Raw genomic sequence first — 27073 nt, 5'->3', positions numbered from 1 at the left:
AACTCCTGGAATTGTCCGACCACACTCTGAAAAGAATTTCATAAGTGTCACTATTTTTAAAGTAATGGTATTATCAAATGCTTAAAATCAACATAGTGAAGTAAAATTCAACATAGAAAACATTTATTTTCTTCTTTTGTGTGTAAGAGAATCAAAACCAGCAGAATTTTTGGCTGTAATTAACCACAGAATTAAAAATCTACGCCAAACATATAACATATGTCTTACAAAGCAATTTTGGCACATTGTACTGCACTGAAAAGGGAACTTGCTCAGGTCCATGATAGAAAGGTTTGGGTTGGAAGGGACCCTAAACATCATCTAGTTCCAACCCCCCTGCTGTGGGCAGGGATATCTTCCACTAGATGAGATTGCGCAAAGTCCCATCCAACTTGACCCTGAACACTTCCAGGGATGGGGCATCCACAACTTCTCTGGGCAAACTGTTCCAGTGCCTCACTGCCTTCATAGTGAGGAACCCTCATATTGGGTTAATTTGCTGGTGACCAAGATACTTTGTTTATTCACGTTCACCCTATCAAACAAAATGTCATGCCTAAGTGAGAAAACAGAGAATATGAGATACCCTCAGGTCCTCTGTGGGTATAATCCTATGCAATTTGATGACTTCATATAAATAGGTAAGGGAACAGCAGGTTCAGTGCTTAGAGAATCATTAGGGATTTTAGACATTAAATTCTAATTCTCTACCGAGCATGTGGAAACTAAAAAAATTCAAATATTTATAATAAATGCAAATTCAGAGAGGTTTTATGAAATTGCTTTCTAATGAACTGGGGGCATAACTCTTGTAAGAAAAAGTTGCAACCAATTTAAGATTTCAGAATAACTTATCTTGTTACAGCCTTCCGTCCAAGAATGGCTAAAATTGACTGAAATTTTTCTAAACAATTTGACTTAACGCAAGCATTCAAAATATGCATTTTCAGTCCTTATAGCAAAAGGCTTCAAAATTATGAACAAGTAAAACCAGATTTTATTCTGGGAAACATTAAAAAAATTAATAATAAAAGGCACTATCATATCTCCCTGTATTAATATTGCTAAAAATTTACCTATTCCTGGTGCTTCTCCTTCTTGATAGAAAACTTTCAGTGTTTTACTTCCTCCCTTAGCAAAAAAAGAATCAAAGGCTTCCAACTGTTAAATCAAAAAATAAGTACTTGTTACTCCAAATATTTTATGTGCCTTTAAGACATGCAAAAATAATTTGACCATGCCACTGTTTAAAGTTTTGGTGGCATATAATGTTTATCCTCAAATACTGTGAGGAGTTATAAAACAACATAATAGGTATTTCAAATATTGCCTTCAAGTACTGAACCTGCACACACAGGTGACCTAGCTCCTGATAACTGTGTATCAGTTATATATATAACTATGGTCTTGTCCAGTAATGCAGAGACACTGGAGAATATTCTGTCACTCACAGAGATCTGTAAGTCTAAAGTATCAGCTGGAAGTAACTGGTCATAAGAGCCTTAGAAACATACACAGCTGATTTGCATGATTTGACATACCCTGCTATCACTACTCTGCCCCTAAATGTAAAAGATTAATTTGTAAAAGAGGACTAACATGACACATGAGGATTTCATTCTGGAGACACGAATTGGCCAAGTTGGCTCCAAAATCTTTTCACAATGACAAAGATTTTGCTGACATCTGGAAGGACAAGGAGATCACATCTGAGAGAGACCACACTGCCCCATAATTAGCTTGCTGTACCTGTCCATAAACTGGCCACCCTAACACACTACAGGTCTCTAGATAGCCATTTTGATTTTGTCATGTTATACAAGGTGCTTTGGATAATAAGGATGCAAAGCTTTGAAACAGACACTGTTTGTGTATGGATCATCACTTTGAAGAACTTGCCTGAAATTATAACTAAGGTTTCCAAAACCTGAATATTCAAGCTGCCCTAGGCAATTTGTGCATCCTGGTAAAACCAGGATATGTGATTTAGCAGAAAGTGAACAAAGGTCTAAAAAGCATTGAAAAGGTTTGAAGGAGACCAGAAGGTACTGACTGATCTGGTCAAAATCCAGCTTCTTTCACCGTCTCTGTAGTTATCTGCAAGGATGACTAACTCAACAAGATATGACTGGGCATTCAAACTGTCCCAGTGAAGGGCTCAACCTTGGTAGTGAGAAATCTTGTTTCCTCCCATTCCCCCCCCCCCCCTTTTTGACAAAATTTAGCTAGTAAGTATGTCTAGAGATGCATCACCTGTTCAAGCAAAAAGCATACACACCCCTAGGTGTGGTACATTTTTTTTTTTTTATGAGCATAATTCCTCCCCCCCCCCCCAAAATAAACAAATATAAAATCTGAATCAGAACAGTGATAGGAAAATGAGTGACACCCAGGTGGACAGAATTTAAACCCATTCCTTTGAGAAGACAACATTGTGAGAAAACAAAAGAAGTAAAATCAAGACTGCTCTAGAAATGCATGCTGCACTTTCACTTTGGTTAGTAGGCACTAGTGAATAACTGAGAAAATACAGACACCCCCCCCCCCCCAAGAGTGAATTAAAAGAAAAAAAAAGTCAAAGTACTGAAAGGGCAATGACAAAAATCAGAAGATTCACTGCTACAAAAAGCACTCCAACCCGAGAAGAAAAGAAAGGCAAACAGCAGCATTTGGACTTGCATTGTTTTACAGAGGAGGCAAGATGTGAGCTGTCCCTGTAGGTACTGCTTCTACAAATAGCTTCTGGTTCAAGTCCATGTGGTACAAACACTCACTGTGTGAATACACATACAGGCTAATGCTTTAAAGGGTAAAACTTAACTCACAGATGTCAAAGACATGATATGTATATGGGAATTTATTAACTGACAATTTGTTAAAGGACAATGTTCACACAGCCCCAGCAGCCTAAACTGTTTATGAATAAACTAAAACTGTAAGATTTCTGACAATAGAAAGTTTTCAGATGGTCCTGGTGACAGCAAAAAAAAAAAAAAAAAAAAAAAAAAATCCCCCAAACCAAAACTTTAAAAAAGCACCTGAAGAACACAAAGGTTCTTAAGTGTCTGAATTAATCAAACACAGCACAGATCAGCAGTTTTACATGAAGTCAGGATGATCTGAAACTATCTATCACTTAGCAACTGTAAAAAAAGGAAATGTTAGCTGATTGACAACAGTATAAAGCACCTCTGTGTTGCATAAGCATTAGAAAAAACAGGACTGTTTAAGCACATTTCACAATATATATCAGTAAACAACAAATCTGGGACTAAATTTGACTTGTAAGTGAACAGCTAAAGTTCTAATGATTTATTTGATCAAAGGAGACAATATCTGGCTGAGCTCTGAATGCTAAGTGAAATATCTCTAACAGACAAAAATAACATCATGCAATTAGAGAAGGCAAGGGTCATATCTTTTCACATACAGCCATACTGACTTCTGATACTCTACTAAAACAACAGTTTAGCTGGTTGCTCCTGTTTGTTCAAGCACTTTGAAACACTATGAAAGAGACAACACTAAAGACACATGAAGAATGACTGAGCTTTCAGAAGTTCCACAGGTTTGGGATCTATTCAGTCTACAAACCCACTATCCCATAAACATCCAAAAATAAACAAAGCACTCAAACCCAGAAATTATTTAATGGGTCTTTCCAAATGTAATTCCATTAATTAAATGGTGCAGAATTAATCTTCTTTCTTATTACTAAGTAACACTCTTAATTTTCAAAATGTTCCTATGAAGTTACACATATTTTTGCAGAATCTCTGGCATTTCAGTGAAGACTTGCTTAACAAATAAAAACTACCATCTTTAGAATATAATAACGTCAGGGTAAAAGGGATGAAACTTGATGGAACTGGTGGATGTGACAAGAATCTCTTGGGTCAAAATAACAGCAGTTACTGTATTTTCCTTGAGGTAAGAAAGATGAAAAAGCCACAATCAAAACCGCTGGGAATAGTTTCCTGGCAGATTTGCAAATAAACTGAATGATTTAGTCGGGTATCATTTTAGATTAATTGTGTGCCTTTTAAACCACATTTTCTGGTGGAAAAAATCTAAATGATGGATAACTCTTCATATCAAAGGGGCAATCTGCTATATATTTTGACTAAAAATTGAAATCAATAAACATACAGAACAGACTCACCGAAGGGGCATCCAAAAGCATTTCTTCCACAGTTGTTAAGTCTAAACCTAGCCTGACACTGAGAACTTCAAATATGTATTTATATGAAGCATCAACTTTTTTTCTTCGATAGTCTCTTGCTTCTTTGTATTGAGCCTAAAACATTAAACATGTCTTTCAAACTAAAAATACACAAAGCGATCACAACGACCTGCTACTTAACTTGCAACTAATGCAGAAATCTACTGTCTTGTGTTATAAGAATACATAACAGCCCTACTCTTTAAAAAAATCTAAATTTTCAGTAGCTAACAGAAGAACAAATTATTAAGAACTATTATAAAACATAATGTCAACTCTGATGATATTTCAAGGAAAAGCAAATATTAAATATATTACAGCTAGATTTGAAGATATTTCTGTGCCACATTAACTGGTTTTATTTTTCACAATGAGTATTTCAATTTATTATATCAATACAGAAAGGTCACAATATCAATTTAAAACTAAAGTATCTAGAGTGGGTAAATATTTGCAGGAACTAAGCTGGGTACAGCTTTGCTTCAGTGCAAATTATTCAGTTAATATCTCCTGCTGCCTTCCTTTACTTTAAAATAAAATCTTAAAATACTGCAAACATTAAAAACAAAGACTCACTCACTTTCTACCAGGAATAATTTAATAAAAGAATTCAGTAGAAACAAAAAGGAAAGAAAAGAAAGAAAGAAAAAAAAAAAGAAACTACTAGTATAAACTGAGTTTAATGATCTGAGAAAAGAACCAGAAATCTATTTCAAGACCTAAGATTGAATACTAAACCTGTTTTTCTTTTAAAACTTCTTGCAAGGACAGAACTCCACTAGTGCTCCGGCAGAACCTAGACAACCTTCGGCTTGCAATAGAAAAAGACTCTTGGGAAGAAGAAAAGCTTGCTATTTCTCGAGTATGGCGAATAGATCTGGCTACAGCATCTTCTAGGGCAATGGGAGCAGGCACAGAACATTCTGCAGTGATATTAGACCCAGCATTATTTGTGGCAGCAAGACTGGGCCCAGCATCTTCTCCAGCGTTTGAACTTTCTTTGTTATTTTTTTGTACCCCCTCCATTTTGAAATCTGAAATTTGCAAAAAAAAAAATAATCTGCATTTATAACAATCCAGATTTTTCATGTCCATCTTTTCAGGAAGACTGGAGGGAAGAGCAAGGAAGGGAATAAAAACAAAAAAAATGAGAGCATCTCAAAACCAATGTCCCAGGTATATACATTTAATAGTCTTACCAAGTCAAGCTGAAGATGATTACAGAAATATTTTTAAAAATAATTTACCATATATTTATATTTCATGATAATAAATAAAATTCTTAAAATATTAATACTGTCACTAAGTATCTGATTACTGAGAAATAGAAATTATTTAGAATGTAAATTATTTGTTTAACTTTTAGTTTGCAAAATATACACACACATTTAGCAACTGAGCTTACAAAAAGCCTTGCATAAACTTCCGTACCAGGTCTTAAATCACTGCTTACATAAATACTTACACATGATTTTTATACAAATACCTCATCATGCATAATATTTTTAACATGTGTGTTTGCAGAAGTAATGCAAAACAGAGGGTGGTGGATAGTATTTTTTTCAGTCGAAAAAAATTAATTTACCATCAGACACCTTCAGCATAACGAAACAGAGTCAGATTTTCTCTTCATTCTGTGCCTAAACCCTGGAATACTGCAGTTCATAGGGAATGGGTACCATTCTTCAACAGAAGATAGGAATTTCTCAGTCTTTCTCCTGCTGACCAGGGACTAGCAGGTTAATCATCCTAGATGAGGATTTCTAAAAAGGCCCAAACCAAAGTATATTAATGGCTGACTGCAGAGCAGTAGGCTGTTATGCAAAGATGGCTCCTTCCATTTTCTTTCCCTTTCTACTCTACTAGCACATAAGCCTAGGAAAGGTTTGGTTTCTGAATCCCAAGCCCATAATTCAGAGCTACAAAAAAGCATCTAAATCCTCTTTCTCCATGTTTTCCTATTATGGCACATACTCAACCACTTGCATTTGCTGGCTGCCATCAATCCCATTCTGTAGATCTTAACACTCCTAAATATATAGGGATAATTAAATGTTTTATTTAGTGTGCTCAAATCTACACATGGATTGAGCAAGTAGTTTTAAGGCACCATAATAATCAGCAGAACTATACCTAAAGTCCTTACCTTGTACCTAATTTTTTCCTGTAAAAGTAGCTTGTTCAGTTTCACAGGGATGTTACAATAGAGGAATATTTTATAAAAAAAATGTTCAGATATACCATTAATATCATACCCAGAATAACAGACAACAACAAAAGCACAGAAATTATCATTCTACTCAGAGTACTATTACCATAAGGATTAAAATAAGTATCAAGAATTACCTAGTAGTTCTTGTGAAGCCTTAAGGTAGCTAACTACTTGTATAATTATGTTATATACTCTCTTAGACACTATTGCCTGGTTCAGGAAATAGAAAATCAGAAGTGAGGCTCACATGAAAAGCAACACCTGTTGCTACATTACTAGCTCCTTATTGTTGCCCATGATTAGCAGTGGCCACTGTTCTGTGGACTTTGGTATGTAACCACCAGTTATAGAAAAAGTTTGTCTCTTTCTTGAAGTAAAACTACTAAGAAAAAAAACAACTTAAGAAAGTAATGAAAAAAGGAAAGTATAAAATCTAAATTACTTAATTCCTTTCTTTTCCTTCATGTTTATCTGATTGGTCATCTATAAGGTCAGCAGTGGTACTTTCCTCCTTGATACTCAGGTGGAATAGCTTGGATGTTAATTTCTTTGCCTTTTAACTGGGCCTCTTTACTTTAGATAGTTAAGTTGCTGCCTTCCCCTAAAGCTCAAGATGAAAGAGGTGGGGTTGTCATAGCTCTCTTTAGAAACAATACATTATATACTATCACCCTCCTTAACTCTCCAAACAACTGTCCCGTGGCTCAGCTGAGATTTTCACACTTTCCAAAAAACAGCATGAACTCCAGCTGGCTACCTACCCTAGTTTTAACATCTGATGTGCTTTTATATTACAACTTCCTTTCCTTTCTGCCCCTCCAGGGTGCTCTAAACCTTAGCTACAGTACCTGATCATGTTAAAAAAAAAAAAGGAAAGTGAGTCTGGTTTCAAGCACGAGTTTTAGAAGATAGGAAGAGGATGAGGTAAAGGACGGAAGGAAAAGTGGAGGATTCCCAAGCGTAGAGAACAAGGACTACCGACTTTTGGCTCTCTTCTGAGAAGCTGAGGTGCCTTAACCGGCACTTCGGCTTTAGCAGAGCAATACAGACAAAGACCTCACCGACCTGGCTGGAGCTATACCTCGCAAGGCGAGGAGAGGACAGGAGAGAAGGGCAGCCTCCCTTCCCCCCCCCCCCCCCCCCCCGGCACAACCACCGGCCGCTGCCCCCTCAGGAGTCAAGAGCAACCGGTTCCAACGGCTGCCGCGCGGTTATTCCTCCGCGTCAGGCCTCCCGCGCCCACGCGTCCCGCCTGCCTCCTGGGGCCGTATAGCGCGGCGGAGGCAGACAGCGAGCCGTGAGGGGGCGCTCGCAACGGCTGTGGCGCTGTGAGCTCGCGCTCTCTTCCGGCGGTGTCTGCGCGTCGCTGCTGTCCGCGCGGGCCCAGCCCCAGGAGCTGAACCGTAATTGTATCGTAAAGACTGTGTCGGGCACCAAAGAGCTTTGCGCGGCGACGTGCGCGGCTCGGGCTGTTGAAGACCCTTAGTACCGTAAATTCCCTTGCTCAGGGGCTGGGTGTGTACCTAGGGAAGCTACATAATGCAACGCAGCAGGAATGCTGCACTGCAAAGATGAGCTTTTTTTCCACAGTTACCGATTTTTTTTTTCCTGAGTATTCAATCCAGGAAAAAATGTTTTTCATCCCGAGTTTTTGAAAGATTATTCTTCTCTTTTGGAGCTGAAATAGTTGTTTATGCTAAAATGTCACTGAGTAACTCCAACGGGTGTCAAATTTGAAGTCTTCTCCCAGTGTCTGTTAGCAACGGCAGAACCCAATCCCCCTCCATACCACAGCGAGCGCAGCGCGGGTGTGTTTGTAAACAGGGCTGAAGGCGCAGGTGGTTTCCAAACCACCCCAGGACATCGCCAGTCGGAAGGAGTTACACAAAAAAAAAACCAAAAAAACCCCACCACGCCATTGGAGCGGGTACCTACGCCTACTCAGGCGTTTGCAGGGTACCATCTGCCTGCGAGCGGCAGCTAGAGGGACGCATCGCCACCTCAACGCGGGGCAGCCGTGGTTTCATTCCAGGCTTCAGCAAACTAACTCCACAGGCAGGAGACTCCTTCCCGTTAACGCCGACGGGAAGGAAGAGGCAGCACTGCACCTGACCACAAAACCCTGCAACGTTCCGCGGCCGCCTCTGCTAGGCAGCGACCCGGCCGCAGGCGGGGCGGAGCGGAGCACCGCCTTCCCGCGGGCACCAGCACCTCCTCCTCCTTTCCTCTGCCGACATGGCGGCCCCGGCAGAGCTCAGCGGCCTCAGCGACGAGGCGGCCTATGGCGCCTGCTCGGAGCCGGATGCCAGCACGAAGGTGGGGTGCGTGGGGGTGACGAGGGCGCCCCGGGGCTGCTGGCGCCGGGAGGGTCTGCGGCAGCGCCTGCGGCAGCGCCGGTACCGCCCCGCTCGCTCTCTCGCTGGGCGGACGTGCGGCGGATGGCAGGTGGCATGGAGCCGGCAAGAGTCCCGGTGTCGGGGAGAGAAAGGGCCGGGGGTTGCTCGGCTTCCTTTATGCGGGGAGACCGACCCGGCGGGAGGGGGGCAGCCCGGCGTCGGCCAGCCCGACTCGGTTTCGCGATCGTGATGAAGGGCGGGCCCGTTGGGCCGGCCGCTGTGAGCCCCCGTCCTGCCCTGCCCCGAGGCCCGGCCAGCCGCGGAGCACTGGGGCGGGTGGGGGCCTCTGCCGGGGCTCGGTCAGGCTGGAGCTGAGGAGAGCAAGCGGCCGCTCTGCGCTCGGCCGTGGGGTAATTGGGCAATCCGGGGGCTCTTCAGCCAGCACGTGCCAGGGTTGCAAAAAAAATCCCCCCAAAGATTTTTATTTTTGGGGGGAGAACCTTATAATTGCATTTCAGTTGTTCTGCATCTGTTTGAAGTTTTTTTGTTGTTGGGTTTGTTTGGGTTTTTTTAAATACATATGTCAAGCCTGTCCTACCATTTACTTTTCATCCACTTAGTTGTTGTTAGCCCTTGGTAGATAAAGTTGCCCAGTGGCTTCAAGCAAATACCCTTACAGAATTGCAGGCTGGTTTTGCTTCCAAGATATAATCAAGCTTGACAAAAATTCAACACCTGTGCAATGGAATGATAAAAATAATGAGTTCAGGAGTTTAGCTTTGTTTAAATTCTGTGTCTGCAGTGAGGCCTGATATCTAATATTCATGTGCCTAGTACGGTTGCATGCAAAGTGGTTCATGTGCAGTACAGCTCTGTAAAAGAATAATAAAGGTAAGAATGATACCCTTCTTTTGATACCACTGATAATATATATTGAGTGATACCAGTGGTGGTTTTGTTTATTTGTTTTAAAACATGATGTTACAAAGGCTTATTTATTTAACACAAATCTGTATGCATAAGATAAGGACAAAAGGTTTTATTTATGCTTACTGTAGTGCTCTATTTGTTACTTCTAAACCTGTTAGTATTAGATTCATAATTAACTGACATTTTTGTTAACATCCATAATTAAATTCTGGCTGATGCTTAAAAAATATACGATTTTTCCTCCAGGATTTTTTGTTGCAGCAGACGATGTTGAGAGTAAAGGATCCTAAGAAGTCATTGGATTTTTATACAAGAGTTCTTGGAATGACGTGAGTAGAAGTTGTCTGCCACAATAAGTTTGCTCTTTCCTGCTATTCTTCTGAAAAGAAAAGTTTCTGTTATTTTGATGTAGTTATACTAATTGGTCTAGCTACATAAACAATGGTGGCCCATCAGCTGATGCCCAATTAGACAGTCTGGCAATCTCTGAGAACTCCTACAGCACAGTTAATGCCTGAGCTGCAATTGAACTAATACTGGCCTTGACTAGGAGTTTCTTTTTTTCTTAAATAGGTCATTAATTATTAGTGTACAACTTGCTTACTTCTTCCTCGCTGAGCCTGCAGCTAACTGGTAACTTTTATGACAGCACTCAAGAGTCATTGCTATAGATCTTGAAATTAAGTTTTCTACTAGTTCTCAGAGGTGGCTTATGACCATCTCTGGTCATAAGAGACCAAGGCAGTGGAAGCTGGAGACAAGGTTCAAACTCAGTCTTTTGGAGAAGGCTGTTGGGAGAAGGCTGTTTTTGTTTCAAAACAAAATTCTAGCATATTTTTAAACATCTTGAAATGAGTCCAGACTAGAGTAAAATAAACTACTTCTACTTTAGTGAAGGTGTGGGTGTGAGAAAATAAAAATTAAATACCTAATATGCTGAAAAAGAAATCAGTCTCATTTTGCATGCCTACTTGTTCTGGTTAAATGTCCTACATAAAAATGCATACCTCAAGTATTTTTTAGTTGATTAAATTGTCACATCTGAAATAGATTTTATCATTATACCTAGTTATTGAAATTGTAAAAATACTTCATCTAAAGGTATGTTTGTTTTTTAATCCTGCTGTGTTCTTAAACTTTGTCTGGTGCCAGTGAGCTCCCCAGAACAAGTAAGTTTCAAAGTAAATCTTTTTATTCCTTGGTGATACTTTAAAGTGGATAAACTTAAAGATCTTCCTGAGGAAATACGGGTAACAGAGTGGCAACCTCAATGTGAGCCTTTGTACTGGCTTTGCTATTCAGTTACTGATAGTTAGGCTTTTAAGCATCTGATTCTTCTAATTTCTGTATGTTTGTAATGTGTTCTGGAGTGTTTCTATTTGATAGTTCAAAATGTAGCTATTTTAAGATGGGGATCACAGTCAGAAAGGCAAAAAATCACAGCAATAATTTTTCCTTGGGGAAAGCATCTTGGTTTATTTGCAAGCTATCTGATTACCTTTTAACGTTACTATTTCAAAATAATTGTTGCCATTTAGACTGCTTCAAAAATTTGACTTTCCTACTATGAAGTTCTCGCTCTATTTTCTGGCGTATGAAGATAAAAATGATATCCCAAAAGATAAAACTAAGCGAACAGCCTGGACCTTCTCTAGAAAAGCTACACTTGAACTGACACAGTAAGTATTAGTATAATGAGAGATGACATTTAGCTAACAGTGGTTAAACAGAAGTGGATGAGTGTAAATCCTGTTGGATTGAATAAAAAATGTAATCATTACTGTGGAAACATCTTCACTGTCATATAGCCTTAAAATACTACTAAGATCTTGGATGCTTGGGAAGCTTAATCTTTCTTTTTTCTGAGGTCTTTCAAATTGCTAGGTAAACAGTGGTACATAAATATGAAATAATGCTTGCTATATTTTGAGTATGCATGCCATCTGGGTAGGAAAGCCACAGAATTTAGGTAAACCCAATGTGGTTAGAACCTTCTTTGGATCCCCAGAGCATCCTAGTAATGGATAACCATTGCTTTTGGAATCTATTCAAAAGAGGTATTAAGTCAAAACATAAACTTCCAATAAACAGGATAATTTGGTTAATGCTACTAATTATTGTAATTGTGCAGAAAGAATCTCCCAAATACCCCACTGTCTTGCATAGCTTCAGGACCTGCTACCCTCACTGTTTGTTCCCCAGTGACAGGTAGATAAACTGACTCATGCTGTGCAACCTTCTTTCTAATGTGAATGAGACACCTTCTTTCTAATGTGAATGAGACAGGAGTGTCTCTGACTCATTCAAATTTAGAGCCTGAATACTAGTGAAGGGGTGTGAACATGACTGGATTAGCCCAGAGACTATCCCTGGGACCTGTGAGTAGGGAAAATCTTGATAGTTTAATGAATGCAGCCAACAGCTGAAATTCTGTAGTTTCTTAGGAGAAATAACTTACCCTCCTGAGGAAAGTGAAAATTTAGGATTTGTTAATTTTAATGCTTTTCTTCAATATGTAATAATTACTTCTTACAGCAACTGGGGCACTGAAAATGATGAAAATCAGTCTTATCACAATGGCAATTCAGATCCCCGAGGATTTGGTAGGTCTTTAGTTTTGTGTTTGTAGTTTTTAAGCTTTGGCTTATTGTGAATAGATTCCCCCCCCCCCCGATGTGTATTGGGGAAAAATGGAGTTTCAAATGTTTTTTAGAAAACACCTATATAAATTCTGTGCAAAGGTTATTGGGTAAGTATTGCTGTAGGCTTTTTTTTTTTGTGAGAACTAGCAGAGAAAATATTTTAAACTTGTATGGATGAAAAGACATTTCTAGTAGGTTACTTTGACGAAAACATACTAGCACTAGGAGAGAAGGCAACTTGCATCTCATCCCATCCTTTATCTCTCTTCTTCCCGCACGTATGCTGTGAAAGATCGTGAAAATAGGTAAACAAATGTGTTTCACAGTAATGAGCCACAGTTACACTTTTTATAAAGAATCTAATCCTTTGGCAAGCAAATGCATGCTAATAGTAACTACTGAATGGAGAACAGTAATTGCTCTTGTGTATTAGATTATCCTGGTGTTTAGACTGATTTACATTTGGATTTCTATTTTATAATCCACTGGTTACCCATTTTAAGCTAGGAGAATTCCATTTGTCTGTAGCATTGAGGCTAGTATTTGTGTGGCTTGATTTGATATTTTGAGTGCTTGAAAGGTCACTGGCTTGTGAAATAAGTTTCATACTCAAATCTAGCTACTTGACATTTAAAGCTTCTGAATTGATTTGTAAGCTCAGGCCTTGGGTAGTGCTAGTGTTAGACTCTACAAATACAGCATTAAGATAAACTTGTACTGTTGAACTGAGCAAATGCAACAAATCCTCTTATGTGGGCATGTTTTGAGAAAGGAAATACAGATAAAACAGTTTGATTGAAAATCATGTTCTTTCCTACTCTAGATAATATTCTCATCTAAACAATATGAGAGATTTTAACTGTAAAGTTCCTATGTTAAAAGCCAACTTTTTGAAGGAGAATAATGTTAATACCCACAGTTTTCTTCTTTCAGGAAGCAATGTTTTTCTTGTATACAATCGTATCTTTTGTGAACTACAGCATGTCAACTTTTTGCACAAGTTGAAATGCTGAGCAAACTTTTTCTTACAACATCCAGCAATACTTAGTGCATACCTCACTCTTTTTACTTTGTTGCCCAGGACATATTGGAATTGCTGTCCCCGATGTCAATAAAGCTTGTAAGAGGTTTGAAGAACTAGGAGTGAAATTTGTGAAAAAACCAGATGATGGTAAGTCTTGACCAGAAATGAAAGTCAATTCCTGTCCTTGTTTTGAACATATTCTGTCTAGTAGATATTCCTGGAAAGCTGGGTAATATGTACTTGCCACTGCTTAGAAGGTGCTAGAACCAGTTACCCCTGCGCCCTCTTACACAGTGGGCAAAACTGACAATAGAGCCATCTTGGTAACAATAGTTAATGAGTCTAGCTATGTGCCTTTGGTATGTGGTCTCACCTTCAGTAAAATTCACATGATCTGTTGATGCCAGTTTACTATGTATGCTACTGCCCAGAGTTATTACAGAATTTATTTTAACATGGATCAAATTCATATATCACATCTGTGTGGTTCTTATGACATGAAAATAAGATGACACAGAAGACATAATTACTCCCACCCATCAAAACTGAGTAATTCTTGACTTCTCTGGCTATGTTTTATGTAAATGCACCTAATGCCACCTACTAGCTATTATAATTTTAACTGTTCTGTCAGTGTTGTGGTTTAACGCCAGCCAGCATCTAAGTACCATGCAGCCGCTCACTCACGTCCCCCCCACCCAGTGGGATGGGGGAGAAGATCGGGAAAAAGAAGTAAAACTCATGGGTAGAGATAAAAATGGTTTAATAGAACAGAAAAGAAGAAACTAATAATGATAATGATAACACTAATAAAATGACAGCAGGCAATTGCCTATCACCCGCCAATCGACACCCAGTTAGTCCACGAGTGGCGATCCCCCCGCCCTCACTCCCCCCAGTTTATATACTAGATGTGACACCACATGGTATGGAATACCCCTTAGCCAGTTTGGGTCAGCTGACCTGCCTGTGTCCTGTGCCAACTTCTTGTGCCCCTCCAGCTTTCTCACTGGCTGGGCATGAGAAGCTGAAAAATCCTTGACTTTAGGCTAAACACTACTTAGCAACATCTGAAAACATCAGTGTTATCAACATTCTTCTCATAACTAACTCAAAACATAGTACTGTACCAGCTACTAGAGAGGCAATTATCCCAATTGAAACCAAGACAGTCAGCTTTGGTAGAAATAGCCTCATTAGTCTATATCTGACTTGTATAACTTTTTAGTAAAAAATGCATAATATATAGCTCAAATGTCTAGAGAGTACATAAACAAAGAATCTCTATGTCAAAATAGCCTAAAATGCAGAAATCAGTGGAGAGAAGTCTTGCATTTTTCAACTGGATTCTCTTTCATGAAGAGACCTCACAAGAGTTTTAGCGCTGATGCATTCCAAAACAGACATCTAATACCAGCAGCAGGCACAAATCTGTGATAGTTCTTCCTTCTGGCTATAGAAACTAGACTATTGCCCGTACTAACGGTGGAGGTGTTTTATAGTTTGAAGGTAACATTAGTACATGAAGCTTCAGTGTACACATACTGGAATTGATCTAGATTTCTTGCTGAAGGAATAAGAACACATAATTGAAAAGAGACTTAAGTGATTTTCATCTCACTGTTCTCAGCTGAAGCAAATGTAAGAAGTGTAGCTGAAAACTTAACTTGAACAGAGATTTCTTGATTTAAGAATTGAACTTAGTATTTTTAGCATTTTAGAGTTTCTGAGCCCTTTTTAATCTGTTCAGCACCTGTTGAACCCTGAGAGAGTTGAAGAGTGAGGACTTGACTTTGATTCAGTATCACTGCACAGCTCTAAGTAGATAGGAGGGGAAGCTTAGACTGTAAATGGAATAAATCACAGGAAAGAAGTCTTGAAGCAGTCAAGGGAAGGGGGAGAGAAAAGCTCTTTTTTAACATTAAGAAATAAAACTGATGAAGCAAATGCCAGGGAGGAGAAAAAAGTTTTGGACTTCACATTCGTTGCAGAGCAGGCTGAGAGACCTGATGTTTTTTTCCTACATAACTGAATCAAACATCTACTATTCCATCAGAAGTTTTTGCAACTAGACTATATTCAGTTAGGTTGGTTCTGTTACAGTAAATAGCCTAGTAGAGCAATTACAATTAAAAGTCTGTGATTAACACTTTAAGATAACATGTTAAGCTGTGCTATCCTGATCGACTGTTGAAGACAACTTTTGGGGACCCTGTTTTAATGAGCAATATTTTTTCCAACAGTAAAATTAAAACATTCCTGCCCTGCATTTCTTTGTTTTATGAAGTGATGCAAATGTGTCCCATAAACCACGTCAGGGGGGAAAACCAAACAAAAGCAGTAATGTAAAACTTCATTGTGGAGGCAGGAATGATGGGACATGAACAGGGCAGAGGAACACAGGATTTTATACTGGCAAAGCAAGTTCAAGAAAATGTGTCAAAGCATCCTGGAGCACAAAGATATTTTTCTGAATTTAGAGGATGAACATGTATAGGGGCATATGCAGAAAAGTTCAATCAACAAAAGATAGATTTTCAAAGTGACTTTAAGCTACAGCTTTGTTGAGAGTAAGAGTGACAATTTAGCATAAAAAAGTTCTAATGCTGATTAAAAACTAATCTGGATGTTTTCAGAATTAGCTGTCTAAATTTGAACTAATTCTCATGCAAAAGGAAAAAAAGAAAAAATGTTTTTAAAAGTAGTTGTATTTGACATTAAGAACGAGTCATGTAGTCTTAACTTATCTTGTTTTTGGGGTTTTTTTGTTTTTTTTCCTAATAGGTAAAATGAAAGGACTTGCATTTGTTCAGGATCCTGATGGCTACTGGATTGAAATTTTGAATCCTAACCATATGGTGACTCTCACTTAGTTCTAATGAAATATATTATGTAGGGGATGCCCACTTTCAGTCCCCTGGAGAAAATCTGTAACAGGGTTTGTGAAATTCTCGCTTAATGGAGAGGAATCAGTCACATTCAGAGTCTCCTCTAAAACTATCCCCTGGGGCCTCACTGTACTTGACTTCCTTTTTTTTTCTTGTCCTGTGATACCGCTGCAATTTGTTTCCAATTAGGAATAGTCAACCATTTTTTGGAAAAGCGCCTACACAGATTCTCCTCTTGAACAGTGTTTATGTTAATATTTCACTAAACACTATCAAAAGATAAGTGACCAGAAATTCACTGCATCTCACTAACAACAACAAAAAAATCTGTGTTACTACTGATGAGCTTTAACAAGGAGCAAAAAAACCCACTTCAGAATATTTTTTTATGAAGTCAGAAGATCCTGAAGGCTTCATGCCCTATCTTGTATACTAGAAAATAAAATGCTCTGTATGTTCTGTTCTGCATTAGGAAATTAATGAAAAAGAGTATCTGAAACAACAGTTTCCTACTAGTAGATGTTTTGATCTGCCCTGTCAAAATGAGTGACGGTTACTGAAACGATACCTGTAAACAGCAGGAAAACATGTAGCATTTACGGATGTTACACAAATTACTTGTTTTTGTGCTGTTGCAGCTGTTACGAATGGTGTAAACCATGTCAAGTTTTGAAGTCCTGTTGTTCCTTCCAACAAGGAAAGAAACTCTCTTACTGTGGTTCAAGTAGGACTTAACTCCTACTAAGTCTTCAGTTATGTGACTATTGAATAGTGTAATAGCATTGCAGTTCACTTCCAAATAAAGCATTGGTGAAAACTACAGAATAACCTTAAAGCAGTATGACCTGTTGCTTTGCTAATTGTTGAATCCTAGGTAACTGAAAGGGTATTTGTTTTGGTTCATGGATTGGTTTTTGGTAAGAAATCTGGTGGTAAAAGAGTATCAATTGGGAATACAGTAATGAAGAAGGTAACTGTGACTTGGTCAACAGGATGTTTTAGTAACTTAGTGCAGAGTTAATAATAACTTTCTGGCTTGTAAGTTAAAACAGAAATGTGGAAAGTACTGCATTTGATTTCTACTATGCTAATGTAGATGTTAATGATTTAAATGCTAAGTGTTGCTGTCCTATCTCCTTATCCAAAAAACCCTTAATTCTGTCTGCCTCATCTTAACAAGATAGCATATATAAACTCAGTAATTTTACAGACCTCCACATGAAAAATCTTTCATAAAACTTAAAGATATTTTGTTTACCCTTGGAAATGAGTAAAATAGATTATATGCTTCATCTGAGCCTTAGGTGTTGGAAAAAGGAATGTGAGAACTATTGCTCTGCTTAATGGCCCCTACGGATGTGCAAGCAATCATAAATTCATTGGAAGGTAGACATAGTAACTCAAAAAATAATCTTTTTTTCAGTTTTCTGTTTGTTACATGAAGCAACCCTGATATTTTAAATTGTCATTTGTATGATATTTTCTGGCTAGTATCTACAGATACTGGTCTTTAGGTGGTGCCTTATCAGTGTCATGCATATACAATAGATTCTTTCCCTTCTTGAATTATTTGTCCAGTTGCCTTTTTTTTCTGCAACAATAAACACTATTGGTTCATGGTTGTATTCTCTATTTCTGCTTTCCTATACTTCCAGAACTAATACCTAGCCTGTTCCCTGTCTTGTTCCTTGTGTGGTTGATTAGTCTCCTGTATGTTAGGCCATTTTCATAGGGATAATATAGTTAGAACTGTTTGGAGTGAGATCTCCTAAGTGAGCTCTCTTAATAGCTATGACCACATGATCTCACAGTCTTCTTCCTCCCAGATGTGGGGCTTTTGACATTGCACCCCCTGCCCAAAGCAGGCTAATTCAGGTTAATAAAGTAGCGATGATTTTCTTGAATGCTGAGTTAGTTTTATGCTAAGTTTATTAACCAGAAATAAGGAGCCAGTTCAAGGCTCCTTCATTTCCTGAATGAGTAAATAAAGCTGTTTGTTTTAGCAGAAAGGCTGGCTCAGCTGACTCGTGAAACCTAACCCTACTTTAAAAAAAGGTACACAATATTGTAGAATACCTCGCAGCAGCAATTAAGAGAACTCTTAATTTGAAGACTATGGTAGTGTAACAGTATGGTATCTTCTGAAGTTAGTAAGGTGAGAATAGTGCCAAGAAGCATGAGAGCTACAGCAGTGAGACAAAACACTCAGTTGATTGCAGCTTACATAGGTTGTGATGGCTAAACTGTGTTTTTCATACACATCCCTTCTGCTGCTGGTGTTCTGAAATAGGAACTTAAAATGAAGTAAAACTCGACTGAAGCACAAGTGCTAACTGCAGTTCATTACCATTCAGAATCTCTCATTAGGTGGTGCAAGGAGAAAAACTTAGACTAATGGTAGTCTAAGTGAAGTTGTCTAGAAGTAGGTTTTGTTTCAGTCAATACAGCTGTATCACCTAAAGCTTTATGACCAAGGTGTTGGCAAGGAAAATCTCAATATTTTGCAAGTGTGTGACTTAATGGTTCAAATTTTACCAACATACAGTGTTTCATTCAGACTTGTTTTGCTGCACTTCAAAGTACAGGTGTGCCTGGAAAAGCTGTTGACCCAATTGTATGGAATCCAGTAATTAAAACTGGGATAGTTCATACATCAGATGAGTAAGTCAAAGGGAGTGCATGTGTAGTTCATTAGATAAGTGCACAAGGAGGAGCAGGCTATGCTGAAGGTTCTCTGCTTAGTACTCAAATAAATGTCTATGCATGTTTGCTAAGTTTGGAATGATCCTTTTTTTTTTTTTAACGTGCTTGACAAAGCATAGACAACGGGATGGATGATGAGGTCATACAGAGAAAACTAGTAAAAAACCCACTGGCATCTACAAACTTGTTACAGCAGTATCATGAAGTGGGCAACGTATGTGGTTTTTTTTTTTTTAACAAAAAAAGTTACTGCTGCTTGCTATACTGAGAACTAATTAAAACCGGTGTTCTCAGTTAGGAAATCCAAGAATAAACTACTGAAGAAAAACACCTAATTATGATTCTTCTAGCCAGCCACAGACGTCAAAGATCTCAGTTCTAAACATTTTGAAATTATTTAATGTTCTCACTGATGATGGACAATGTTATTTTTATTTCTTCTAAGGCAACACTTCTTTTCTGCTAAATAAAGCATGGAATTAAATAGCATGTAGTGCTTTGCCACTTGCAGGGCCTAAATTTAGCTTCATGCAGTACAGCAGTAATTAATCTAGTGGTCACATAGAGACAAGTCCACGTTCTTCTCCTGACAGACAGGAGGAGGTTCTCCTTGCTCAGGGAAGCGGAACACGTACCAACTGGCAAGGGGCTAGCAAGCACGCCCTTACTCTTCAACAAAGGAAAGGTGTGCTGTGAATGCGGCCGAGTAACAGCAGATGAGAACGACAGAGAAGGTTAAACCTCAGCTGCTGTTTCCTGAGGGCTGGGTGTTGAAGCGTCCCCGCGGCCTGAACGAGCGCCCGGTTTCTGCCAAATGGGGGCATCCGCGGGCGGGTTGGCTGTTGCCCGCAAGCAGGAGGACGCAGCCGGGAAGATCCCGGCAGCCCTACCTGGGACACTCCCGTAGGGAAGTGAAAAATTCCAGCCGCCCCAGGCCTCGCGGCTCGCCTGAGCGGGGGCAGCGGTAGCGAGACCCGACCCCGCGGGGGGCCGAGCCCCGAGCGTTTTTCGCCCGGCCCGGCGGGTGCCGCTCTGCTAGCGGCCTCCTCCGCTCTATGGCCGGAAGAGGAAACCAGGCGCCGCGCGAACGGCACTACGGAGGCCGAAGCGAGCTCACGGCGCCACCGGCACCCGCTCCCGCGCCGCTCCCGAGGGTGCCTGCCTACGTCAACACGCAGGAGGACGGCAGCTGTTACTAAGTGACGTCAGCGCGCCTGCTGACGTAGCGGCGGTGGTGGCGGGGCAGGGGTTGGAGGTCTTGTCGGCGGCGGAGCCGGTGAGTCCCAGGGAGGGCGGCGGTCGGGCGGCGGCCGGGCGGCGGCGGTCGCGTCTCCCCCGCCCCACCGCCCCACCGCGGAGCGGGTTCGTGACGACCGGGCGGCGGCGGCTCCCGAGGCCTCCCCCAGTGTGGGCTCTGGCCCCATGGCGGGCCGCCGCCGGTGGCTCCCACCGGGTGCGGGCAGGTCGACCTAGGAGCGGGCCGAGGAGGCGGTGGCGCCGCCGCGGGGAGCAGCCGGGCGCGTCAGGCGATGGAGGGATTCCGGCTCTGAAGCGCCTTTTCGCGGAGGCGAGGGAGGGGGGCGGCCGAGCGGGCGGGGGTCGCTTCCCCGGCGGCTGCCGACTTGGAAGGCGGCTCCTGGTGAGGCGGCGGCCCGGGCTTCCCCGGGCGCGACCTTGGGCGGGTCGGTAGCCCTGGGCCGCCCGTTCTTCGTGGGTGTGAATGCGCCTGCTTCACCTGCCTGCCCGCCCCTCTGCCTGCCTGCCCCTGCGCTTTGCAAGACCCTGCCGTGGCTTTTTTTTTTTTCCTTTTAATTTATTTTTTTATTAGTTTAGTATTTTGACGCTTTGGTAGTACACAGAATATTTTCACGGGTTCTTCTGGCATCTTAGTACTTAACTACTCTTGCAAGTTACACGCTGCTGTGGTTCATTGAAATTACTTTTGACTTGGAAGAAGCTGTCATATTATCAGACTTTAAAAAAAAAACAACTTGAGGTTAACTTGTTAGCAATCTGCTTGTAATCTTGTATGCCCAGCAATGCTCTTTGCTCACATTATTTTTAGAGCACAGCACACAGATCCCTTCCCAAAGCCCTGTGCTGGGATCACTTAATTTTTTTATGTGTTTTAAGGATTAATTTGACCCTACTCAACAGTGCAGGTGTACGTGGTGTGTCTTCTGTTACAAATCTGTAAATCAGGTGCTTGAAGTATACTGTTCTGTTGGCGTCTGTTCACTCGTATTTGTATAAAAGAAGAAAAGCCACAAGAATTTTCATAAATGGCTTTTGAATATATTTTGATAATACAAGCCAATCTGATAACATGCGTAACTTGTAGGAACAAATATTTACATATTTCATGTTATTCCCCAAAACCAGGAGATCTTCTTTGTGAAATGCCTGTTTTCAATTCAATTTCAACTGGATTAAGGTGTGGTTACTTTCCAGTTCATGAGACTACCTAAAAATACTTTTTCTTCCTTCTCCCTCACTTCTTTAAACATATACTCTAAAGAAGATTAGAGCATCTCTTATGAGAGAATTCATAGATCAAGGTATCATCTGTTTAGCAAATTAAATACAGTTTATTTTTCCTGCTGGCAGGTATGATGGGAAGAATAACAATAATTTATACTTGTTGAGAGAGGCTCATTATGTTAGTTATGTTTTTAAACAAATAAAGCCTCTTTATTTCTTTACCCTACAGTTTTGTTTTGTTTTGTTTTCCTGTTTGTAAAATTAAAGGCTTGCACTGGAGAAAGACCTGAAACTCGCTTAAGTATTGTAAAAAAAACCAACCACGAAAACACAAACAAAACCCCCAAAACCTTTAGCTGGGCAGGAACACTTAAGAGAACTTTGGATGTGTAGGGAATAAAATGTGTATGATACAGTTTGTATAGACCTGGTTTAACTGGGACACCCATGTGGGAGAACGGTGTTCTCAGAGACATTAATGCTGTACCAGGAATGTCAGGATGAAGTTTTTGTGGCTTATAATGAACAAATGAATATGTTGCCATCTGTTTTGATGGTTGAAAAAATGAATGGTCAAAATTAAATGATAATGATGCAAAAAAATAAATTCTAGTGTTATGTCCTAACACTATTAGAAGTTTTCCCATAGAGTGGAGGGATTTTTAAGGGGTTTTTTTCCACAAAGATTTTAACTGAGAAATATGTATCTCACTCACTTTTGCTGTAGGCTACACGCCCCCAGTTTCTGATGGTATATATTTCATGCATTGTTTCAGGAAATGGTACAGTTGTTGTGTAGCTGGATGTTGCTGAATAGCATTTCTATGAGCTTGCTGTTCCATCCGTCTGTTGTTCAGAATGGCGAAGAACCCTAATTTTCAGGAAGTTGGTTATCTGCCTGCGGGCTACGTCCGCTGTAGATCTTCAGACAGCTTTACTGGTGAGTAGACCAATGTATTTTCTTGATATTTGAATTTAAGGGTTTAGTTGTATGCTATTTTAACCAGGTTGTATTGAGTGCATTAATACCTGTTTTAGACGTGTATTAATAAATAAACTGTACTTAGTATACTTTTCTTTGTACCTAGCTAAATTTATTCCTGCTCTTCTATCAGATGAGTATGTCTCTGAGCAGAGCACAAAACAGTACTTAAGTAATGGGATGTGTTTACAGATGAGCAGCGCATAAGTTCCCATATCCTTTAAGTCAAAACATTTTGGTACTACATTGTAGTTTAGAATGCAGTCATTGAATGGTGTGGTTATTTACCATTAACCAGAGTCAACATCTGCTTTTCTTTTAATCCTTTCACAACAGAAGGGTTGGAGATGAGACTTAAAATTTCTGTGAATTTCATTTACTTGATCCTTCATATCCTATATCCATAAATTCATACTGTATTATGTTATTATGGATACTAAGTATCAGAACATGTTTGGATTTTTTTTTTTTCCCTTTCTGTTATAATTTTACTCATAGTCAATTTAGTTACTGCTTTTCAGAAGTACAAAGGAGCTTCTGTAGCAAGGGTTCTGACAGAATCAAAGTCTTTACTTGGGTTATACTTTATGTATGTTGAACTATTTACTAAAAATCCCTGTTTCCTGAGATGTTAGCTTATTGTACCAGAACTTATGAGAACAAAGTATTTTTGTATAAAAAGATGTGTATATCCATTAAAAAAACCAAGCCGTATGATTTGAAAACAATGGTACGTTTGTACAGTAGCCTTGTTGTCACACCTACCGTGTTCTGTGAGTCTATGGTAATAGAAATTGTAATGAAAGTAATATTTTGCTGGAATTTATTTAAAGCGTAGCAAAATAATTTATGAAGTAATAAATTTACAAAAAAAATGAAATTCTGCTCAAATCCCTTCCAATCAACTGAGAACCAATTCCTGCTTCTAGATAAAATAGCAGTGTAAGAGAATGATATTTAAGAAAATGCCCTTTGTGTAATTCTGACAAAATCTGTATTATCTTGCTAGGTACAAACTAGATGATGAAGGAATTAAGTGTTTCAAGGGTACAAAATTATTTGCTCAGTGTTTATAATCTAGACTTTTAAAAATAAACTTCTTAATCCTAGCAATGTTTACGTGCATTTATTTCTAAAGTTTCAATAGGGTTATCAGTTATGTAAACATTTTTCATTCATTTTATGTAAAAGTATTTCCAAATTATTTGTGAACAATTTCTTAAATTCCTTCTTCTGTGCCTAGTATAAAAACAACTCTTACATGTTTCACTGAAAATGCACTGCTTTTCAGAGGACTCTTTAGTGATAGCCCAAATGAGGGGGGGAAGTGCCTGAGTACCGGTGTTTATTTTAGCTCTGGCTTGAGAGTTGTTTAGTAAAGATGTCATTGGGGTTTTGCTGTTGTTGCTGTATTTTCTAGATCACGTTTTTATATGCCGTAACATGTTACAGATTACTTAGTAAAAAGAAATATAGCAAGCTGAAAACTGGGAGGTTTTTTGTTGTTTTTCTAGCCATGACACACGTGCAATATTGCATACTGCCTTATGTAATGAATACTAGGCCACATTTTTCTCACATGCTCACTGTTGAAGATGGCCACAAAGAAGTGTGTCTTCCAATGGGGTCTTAGACAGAAGCGATTTGCAGGCCTTCTGACTTAACAGATGCCTTTTGAGGTTGTTGCAGTTTTAATGCCTCAAACTCAATGAGAAGACTGTTTTGTTGTCTTTATTTCTGCGGCATGAACAAAGCTGCTGCAGCAGCTGACTCCTGAAGCAGTTAATTAGCTCTGAATACCTCCTGGAAATAGGTTGTGGTGCTGGCAAGAGACTCATAAATGGCTTGGCCTTTTATTCTGAAGTTGGTTAGGTGTTCTTCATTGACTGCCAGGAAGAGTGAACATCTGTATTCTCTGAAAGGGTTGATGTTGTTTTATGACAGAAGATGCCAGAGGGATCTTCAGGAAGGGTTTTGCCAAGCTCCTGGCAGCATCCGTCTTTTTTTATCATAAGTAATACTTTGAGTTGCAACTAGAAAAATACAGGTTTAGCTGTACAGGGAAGTTGTGAGCTCATAGTAACTTGCCACAACTAAAGCAGTATATTATGTTTTACTTCCTCAAACAAGAAATGTGTAGATCACTTCAAGGTTTGACTGAATTTGTACCATTAATTCATCCAGTCTGGGAAGATCTGAAATGATGTATTACTAGGTTCTGTATTTTGAAGGCAGGACTGCTCTTACTGGGCTGCTTTATATGGAAAATCCTCAATAGAGATGAAACTTGCATTGAAAGTGCATTTAAGTAAACAAATAAATGAGTTTAGGTGTTCTTCAATATACTAGTGTTACCCACAGAAAGCATATAAGGCATATACATAGTTTCATAAAGTTGCCAGTTTCCAAAGCCTTGTGTCATTCAAGCATTTGAAAGGCTTCTCACCCAGAGGCTTGTAGCCGTTGTTCGAGTCCTGTATTCCCTGTGATCAGCATGTTCTTGGTTGACAATCTAGAATAGTACATTTTACCAGCAATTTGGAGAGTATTGAACATCAAAACAAATTTGTCTTGCAGTTTATGCACAGGGATTTCTAAATTTCTACTTTCGTTGCTTGCTGTAGTTTAGGGTCTTGATGTTCATAAGGACTGGCATCATTGGCTTATTAGCAAGTGTCCCCAGTTCAGACTTTGTCCTCTTCTATACGCTGATTCTTGTACAGAGAATTCATGTACAGGGAGGTTTATGTACCCTTGAGAGGAAAGTGTGCTTTTAATTTTTTTTATTTATTTAACCTGACATGGAAACAGTTTTCCCTTGAACTTTTCACTCTCTTGGCACATGACAACATCCACAGCTACTGGAAGCAAAGTTAGTGTGCAGCTGATGGCGTTCCTTTATCTTTGCTACTGTTACAGTCTCTCAGTTTTATGCAGACAATACCTGCTCTTATTTGTTAGAGATAAGAATGGATGAAGGAAATGGAGAAATAGAATGTAAAAAAAATGGAATTGAAGATAGATTTTAAAACCAAAATGTGCCTGTGCTTGTACATGTATGAAGTATCATAAATGAACTTCTCTAATCCATCAAAATCAGAACTAGCAGAAGAGAAATAGTACAGAGTTGTTTAATAATGTGCGTGTAGCTCACACATAGTTGGGTTGCCTGACTATTGTGAATGAAGATCAACAACAGCAATTATAGACTTGTAAGGTACAGAAGTCTTGAAGGAGTATTGAGACTTGAGATTTGCAGCTGAGTAACAATGCATCCTTTTGTTTACTCCTTTTGTGTAATAAAAGGTTTTCTATTTTGAGGGCATTTCAATTTTACTATTGTCTATAAACTCTCAAACAATTATGTTGTGATAAATATTATTGCTAGTATAAATAGATGCAACTGGAGTGATGTGAGCTAAGTTAATCTTGCATATTACAAAGTAAATGTTACTGCAAGTGTATGTTGCATAAATTTGTTCAGTGCAGAGTTGTCTTACCTAATTGTAAATTAACCAGTGCAAATGGAAGAAACAGTCTGTTACTTTGAAAAAACATAAATTCATTTACGCTCATGTCAGGATAGAAGAATGACTGTACAGTATTCTGTGTTCCCATGGTTAGGCTGCCTCTGGTATCTTGGCCAGTATTCCTGTTTCCACACTGTAACGGCTACATGGGCACACAGCTTCTGATTCAAGTAGCAGAGGCAGCCTGAGGAAAGCTGGGGTTTTGTTCCCTTTTGTGCTGTGATCTGTAATATCAATTTAGCATGCTGTATTTTTCTCAAATCTTATTTTCTGTTCCTATCACTTCTTCTCGTTTAGTTTAAAGTTCTTTGGGACTGTTTTTCTACTGTATCTTGATTTTGGGTTAAAAATTTCCAGGTGTTGCATAATACTTAACCCCATGTGTGTGTGTTTTGTTTTCTTTTTTTGGGGTAGAAATGACTGGAAACAGATGCGTATCTTCTAATACTTTAAAAATATAACTTAAAAATACATTCGTGTCATGAATATTTCACTTGAAAGATTGTTAGCTGTGTGCAGGGTATGGCCTCATCTTTTTCCTGCCTCTTGTGGTACACCATGTTTCTTCAGCACTAAGTATGTGCCCATTTTGAAAAGTGACTAGCCTAAATTCTCCTGTGGATGCTCTTGCCGCTGAGACTACAGAAAGCCTCCATTGCTGAGATAAACCAAAATCAACCAAACTAAAACCTCTTGTGAATTAAGAAGTAACAAAATAATTCCATAGAAGATATGACTAATGCATTAGTCTGTATTGTACATTAGTGGACAGTTTCACACTTTTATGACTGAGAGGTATTAGGGCATTTATTTTCTTATATAAGGGAACAAGAAGGTGTCAAGAAAACTGAGTGGAAAGGGTAACAAAATTGAATTGTACGTTTTAATGTTTTGCTCTTTGACAGACTTTGTTATTTATTAAAAGTTATCCTAATTGTGTATTTTCTTCCATTTGTGGAAAGTTGATTGGAATTCTGCAAAAACACTGATGGCTTTACTCATCACTGATTTTAGTAGAGACTTGGGAGTAAGACTATGCTTAATTGGTCAAATTATTTATTTCTTTATAATTTATGTGCCTTTTAATTCAGATAAAATTGCTTTCTGAATGATAATTTTAAAA

The 27073-nt window shown here is 39.2% G+C and overlaps 2 protein-coding genes across 3 annotated transcripts in view; both read left to right on the top strand.

Annotated features, from left to right (window-relative positions):
- The first annotated feature begins 8606 nt into the window (after positions 1–8606).
- GLO1 (glyoxalase I) lies at positions 8607–17089 on the top strand. Its single transcript, XM_049833821.1, has 6 exons — positions 8607–8750; positions 9947–10029; positions 11239–11379; positions 12236–12303; positions 13424–13513; positions 16151–17089. The coding sequence occupies exons 1-6, from the start codon at positions 8670–8672 to the stop codon at positions 16237–16239; spliced, it is 552 nt and encodes a 183-aa protein (XP_049689778.1). The 5' UTR covers positions 8607–8669; the 3' UTR covers positions 16240–17089.
- Positions 17090–17228: 139 nt separating this feature from the next.
- BTBD9 (BTB domain containing 9) overlaps positions 17229–27073 on the top strand; it is a 144170-nt gene continuing 134325 nt past the window's right edge. For both annotated transcript variants that reach the window (XM_049833816.1, XM_049833815.1), the window contains exons 1-2: positions 17229–20233; positions 22215–22378. In XM_049833816.1, the coding sequence (XP_049689773.1) occupies positions 22297–22378 (82 nt within the window). In that variant the 5' untranslated portion in view covers positions 17229–20233; positions 22215–22296. The remainder of the gene's footprint in view (positions 20234–22214; positions 22379–27073) is intronic.

The sequence above is a fragment of the Accipiter gentilis genome, chromosome 30 (assembly GCF_929443795.1).
Source record: "Accipiter gentilis chromosome 30, bAccGen1.1, whole genome shotgun sequence".
Lineage (NCBI taxonomy): Eukaryota > Metazoa > Chordata > Aves > Accipitriformes > Accipitridae > Astur > Astur gentilis.
Note: the sequence above shows the minus strand (reverse complement) of the source record. Positions and strands in the feature narration are given on the sequence as shown.